Source organism: Cervus elaphus, chromosome 20, assembly GCF_910594005.1.
Source record: "Cervus elaphus chromosome 20, mCerEla1.1, whole genome shotgun sequence".
NCBI lineage: Eukaryota > Metazoa > Chordata > Mammalia > Artiodactyla > Cervidae > Cervus > Cervus elaphus.
The window spans coordinates 66,462,066-66,468,149 of NC_057834.1; the positions used below are offsets into that span (position 1 = coordinate 66,462,066).

At 34.5% G+C, this 6,084-nt stretch overlaps 1 protein-coding gene across 2 annotated transcripts in view; it reads right to left on the reverse strand.

Moving 5' to 3' along the window:
- Positions 1-6,084, reverse strand: part of SLC35A3 (solute carrier family 35 member A3) — a 40,524-nt gene that overhangs the window by 9,534 nt on the left and 24,906 nt on the right. For both annotated transcript variants that reach the window (XM_043877228.1, XM_043877229.1), the window contains exons 3-6: positions 4,240-4,394; positions 4,040-4,162; positions 1,895-2,066; positions 837-955 (exon numbers count right to left, since the gene is read on the reverse strand). In XM_043877228.1, the coding sequence (XP_043733163.1) occupies positions 837-955; positions 1,895-2,066; positions 4,040-4,162; positions 4,240-4,394 (569 nt within the window). The remainder of the gene's footprint in view (positions 1-836; positions 956-1,894; positions 2,067-4,039; positions 4,163-4,239; positions 4,395-6,084) is intronic.

Here is a 6,084-nt window from a genome sequence, read left to right on the forward strand (position 1 = left end):
TCACTATAAATTGATGTTTGAGTCCTGTTATTCTTGGCAGTGCTCTCATTCTTCTAGTTTCTCCCTCATACCAACTGTACCAAACCTTTTAAATTCTTCTCAAGTCTGTAGTCCCTTCTTAAGGAAAGAGAGCTTTCCTCCTCAGCAGGATAAAAGCCATCATAAAATCTTTCTCAAATTTTCTCTGAATTTTCACTTATCCCCATCTCCTTTTCTCTTATCTTAAAAATAGAAGTATCCTTCCTGCTTTCAAAACAGTTATCCTTTGCTACCTTCTTATCCATCTTCCCTAAGGGACTTTCAGCTTCAAATATCTCTAGAGAAAGGCTTTGTGAAGGCAGAGACTTGTATCTTCATTTTTGTTTCCTCCAGAATACTTAATAAGTATTTTTTGAAGACGAAATTACTCAGCCCTTGAATAATTTAAAGTTATAAACTGAAGTTATTTGATAGGAATACTCCAATATGTAATCAATATTAAACTATAAACTGTTACAGATTTAAATATCTAGATCTGCTTCTTGAGCCTGAATGAACTGACTTTAGACTTCCTGTGAAATGACTAGAACTGTAGAAAAATTAAAAGTTATATTTATCCTCAGCTTTAACTCTTTTATTCTTAATCCTGCATTTTCATTATGTTAAATTTAAATACCATAAAGTTCACATTACAGCATTTAGATCAGTCCTATTTTAACTTCCCTGAATAAACTAGATATAATGAGAATACAAACAGGAGAAGCCCTTTTTCCTCCTGTCAGTACATCATAGCTATTTTGATTTTCTATGTTAAAATAAAATTTATTAGCATAAATATAAGAATTTAAATGCTTTACCTGAAGAACAACTACTATCCAGGTCAGTCGATTATATCCCTGAAAAAACCCATTCTTTGACACCAGTTCTCCATCATAAACATATACTCCCATTAATCCAAATATACTCCCAAAGAAACCTTAAAAAAAAAAAGTAAAGTCTATGTTATATGTCCTTTGGTTTGTCAGGAGAGATATTTTTCCATTAACATTACAAATAATTTTAAACTTAACTTTTCCTTCTTGACAAAATTTGATTAAAAGTTTTTTTTAGTTGTATAATTATATAGACTTAGAAAAAATATACTCAGTACCATATTTTGACTAAGAAAAAGACATGGGAATGTAAAACAGAACAGATTACCAGCCTTGGAGCACTGAAAAAATAGAGTGTATACATTACAAGACTATATGGATATACCATTCAAATATTTGTAAAATGTGCACTTTTGTATATTTCATTGTATCTTCCTATTGCTAGATCTGTAATTTCATATATCCACATTCATATGTGCAGATATAATAACTCAGGTATGTGGTATGGCATTTTTCTTTATTTAGAAATTTTGGATGTATGATAATATCCAAAAAAATTAGAAAAGAAACAGTCAGCCACAGGCAACATCAGAATGTTATTACTGAAGTCTCACCGTTAGGGAAAAGTCAGCTCAGTGAGAGCAGGAAATGTGTCCTGTTCACTGCTGAATCCCTTACTTCTACCACAGAGCTTATGGTAGACTTATGCCTTATGACTACTGCAACTAAGATTTCCTAGAGCAATCCCAAACTATGACTAAAGAAATGGTTATACTACAGGAATCACCTCTTTAGGGGGAAGTCTTTGGTAACATATGCAAAGAGTGCAGGGTAAAGCAATTTTCTAAATAAAGTCACAACTAATCAAAGTATTCCACAATGAAAAAGGAACCAAAAGAGATGTGAAATGTTCTTTCTAAAATTTTATTTGCAGCAACTAGCAACTTTTATAAAAGGTTTATTTAATTAAAGATACATAGAAATCTTTAAATATAACAATATAATCACTTTAAAAGTAATGTTAGAAAACATTTAAAACTTACCAAGTTGAATGTTTCTTATCCACACTGATTGTTTGGTTTCTTTTAAGATTTTCTCAAAGTAAACCCCAGCAAAGCCACTTGAAAAACATGCTGTGAGAACTGCCATGAGGCCTACAAATTGTGAGCCAGCTGAAAGTTCCTTAGAATTAAGCTCTTGAGAATCTGAGGGCCACTGAACAAAAAGAAACAACACAAGTTTAATTCCTATGATATTTTACAAAATACATGTTTAGAGACCACCCTTAGACCTTAAGGTAAAAGTGCAACCATTTCCATTCCTGGGGATTACAGAGGACAGCTTTTGAAAACCCTTAATTTTTTTTCCCATAGTGATATTGCCTTTACAATCTATAATTTCAAAAATACCCTAAAAAAAGAGCTGCTGTTGCTGCAGTTTAGTCACTAAGTTGTGTTCGGCTCTTTGCGACCCCATGGACTACAGCCTGCCAGGCTGCTCAGTCCATGGGATTTTTCAGGCAAGAATACTGGAATGAGTTGCCATTTCCTTCTCCATAAAAAAGAGAAAGAGAATGAATAAATGCACAGATGCACAAAACAGCCTCTATAAGCAGGTCAGTTGTAGAAATTCAGAGTGTGAAGTGTTGGAGCAGCAAAAGTAAGTCCACAGTGGCTGCTGTGTTGTGGAAGGGCCATATCAAGCCGATCACTCTGAGCTTCATTCTGCAGATCAGTGTTCCTAAAACCTCACTTATTTCTCTCTCCTCCGCATGGCTTTTGCCTACCTGAACCATTAGTTACTTGATTTTTAAAAATACCTCACTTTTAAAAATTGAATACTAACTACTTTACCTTAAGCAGGACCTATGAAAATATGGGTTTGATATGCCAATTATATTTCAGTAATACTCATTTAAATAAATAACTATTAGAAATATTTATTGAAAATACACAATACATACCACACTCTAAGGAAAGTAATTGGGGGCAGAGGGAAGGAGGACTTTGGATGGCAGGAGACTGACATGATTAGATTTATTTTAGATAGCCCACAGTGGTGAATAAGTGGAGGCTGAATTTTGGGTGATGGTAAAAAACAAAACAAAACCATCAATTAGGAGGCAAAAGATTACTTGAGAAATAAAGAAGTCATGAAATAGGGAAATGTTAGTAGATACAGACAAGGACAGAATCAAGAAGTATTAGAAAACAGTCACAAAGTCTTAGTGATTGGATGTATAGGCTGAAGGAAGACTCTAGGACAACTCTCAGGCTAGGTAAATAATGACTGGGAAAAAAATAGAAATAAAGAACAGGTTTGGTGGGGGGAAAGGTAAAGTTTAGTTTTGGATACACTTGGTTTATAAGGCCTACCGAAGTGAAAAGTGAACCTGTTAGTCACTCAGTCGTGTCCAGCTCTTTGCGACACGATGGACTGTAGCCTGCCAGGCTCCTCTGTCCATGGAATTCTCCAGGCAAGAGTACTGGAGTGGGCAGCCAGTCCCTTCTCCAGGGGATCTTCCTGACCCAGGGATCCAACCCAGGTCTCCTGCATTTCAGGTGGATTCTTTACCATCTGAGCCACCAGGGAAGCCACAATCAAGCAAAGACGTCCAATGGGGTTTTAGATATACAAATCAGGAACTACCTGATTTGTGACTCTGTGACGACCAGAGTTGGTGACTCAGATCAAGAAACTATCAGCACATGTATTAATAAAAACACCCAGAGAGAATGAAATCTCCAAAAATAAGGACATAGTTTAAGAGAAATAATACACCTATCAACAACCCCAGTGTCTAATGTGTATATGAGGGAAGAGGACCCCAGGAAGGAAACCACTAAGGAATCATTAGATGTGAAAAGAACCAAGAAGCAGTGGTATCAGGGAAGCTGACAGACAATAGGAAGGGAGTGACTGATCTCAAATGTTCCCATACTAAGTAAAAATCAGCTTTGTTTTACAAGTCTTATTTTCCTAAATAGACTATTCACTTCTTTGCCTCAGATTATCTGATTTTATTTCTTTGTATCATTTATAGTCCCAATGCGGTATCTTCCTCATGGGGAAGCCCTCAAAAACAGTTGTGAGAATAGGCATTAATTTGCATCAACAAATACCAACCATAGTCTCCAAAATGAGATCTTGAAACTGTGATAAAAATGAAAGTTATCTTGAATAGTTACCTGTACAAAAGCAACTCCTGTCATCAAAATTACTAGGGAGAGCCACTGGTACACACCTAATTTTTTACTAAGCATTGACACAGAAAATAGTGCAGTCGTAAGAATTTTCAACTGATATGTGACCTGAAAAAGAAAACAGCTAATATTATTGTTTGTCTGTTTGTTTCTTAGCAGGACTACTAGAAATGTATTTTGGGTACCTGATAAGTAGCTGCATCGAGATTTGACAGTGCCACATAGAGTAAATTATTCTGAAGAGTATATATCCCTGATGGAATAGCAAGTTTAAGTGTTTCCATAGGTTTATTAAGAATTTCATCATGTAGTATTCGATTCAGTGCTCTTAGACTACATTCTAGGGAAAAAAATGGACACAAAATAGACAAAATCAGTAATAAAGTAACTCTGAATCCGTTCCATACTCTCTCTCAAATCCCTGGTTTTTTCACCTATAAAAAATGGAAATTCAGCTACCTATTAAGATACTTTGAGGTCTAAGATCTACAGACATACCTCAGAGAGATTGCAGGTTTAGTTCTAGACCATAGCCATAAAGTGAGTATCACAATAAAGTAAGTCACAGAACTTTTCTGGCTTCTCAGTGCAAATAAAAGTTATGTGCACACTGTATGGTAGTCTGTTAACTGTGCAACAGGATTATGTATAAGAAAATGTAAATACCTTAATTAAAAAATACTTTATTGCTAAAAAATGCTCATTATCATTTCACAATGCGGGGTTGCCACAAATCTTCAATTTGTAAAAAACACGGTATCTGCAATAAAATAAGGTATATCTATACCTTTAATGATGCTAATATTTCAAATGTTAAATCTTAGAGAAGACAGTATATTAAGAAGTGCCTTATCTTTATAATAATATATATCTTTCGCTGGGAAATAAATTGATATGCACACATATATATTTATGATTATAAAAATCTCATAGTATTAATTTGTCAACCAAGTATTCTTACTTTATCATAGCAACATTATAATACCTTGTATTTTATAATGTATTCTATCATCAGTCATTCATGCCAATTAATAATTATGAAGACTTTAATCATAAAATGGTATCGATTAGGAAGTGGGTTTGGCTCAAACAACAGAAAACTCAATCAACACTGGCTCAAACCCATAGGGATTCGTCTCACATTATTATGAGTCCAGGGCCAAAGCTGCTATAGCAGCTCAGTAATGGCATCAGGGTCCTAAGTTCTCTCTCTATGCATAAGATTTTTAATTTCATGCTTTTCATCTATTATCTACGTGATTTTTGCAACAGGTTACCAAATGACTGAGCACCTCTGGTTCTTCCTTCTGGCAACCAAAGAAAAGAGGAGGGAATAGTGGCCTAGCAGGCATCTTTTTCCCTCTCACTGATCAGGACTGTGTGTTGCATAACTACTCCATGCTGCAAGGGAGCTGGAAAATCAATCCTTTTCTTTTATATTCTCCACTTTAGAGATAAGAAAGGGAGAAAGGAGTTAACAGTGGACTCTGAGCTAGCCAATCCCCAGTATCAATCACAAAAAAAGTCCAAAGAACTTGAAAGATACATGATCTCCCAAAGAAAGGAGAAAGTCTAAGGAACCCTACCACTCTACCAACAATGACACTTTATAGATGATTGTCTCTCTCAACATAAAATCTGAAAACTTTGATTATGAAAACTGTTTTAAAATGAAAATAACTTTAACAAAAAAAAAAAACACTGCTAGATATTCATCCTTTCCTGACTCTAAAATAGTCAAAAAATTATGTAAGTAGTTAAAAATTACCAAGATTTTTTGTTAGTTTTAGCAGAAAAAAATCTAAAATATTAGCTCATTCTTTAAATTTTTAAATAATTAATGTTATCACATTTTTCTTATTAGCAGTCTGAAAGTAGTGAAATTGAGTCTTGTGGCTTTAATTTGATTTTTCTCATTGCTAGAGAGGTAGAGCATCTTTTTAAACATTTATTATTTTCTGAATACAAATGCAATCTCTTTTTGTTTCTCCCAGATTGATACACTCCAGCTACAATGGCCAACATGAGTT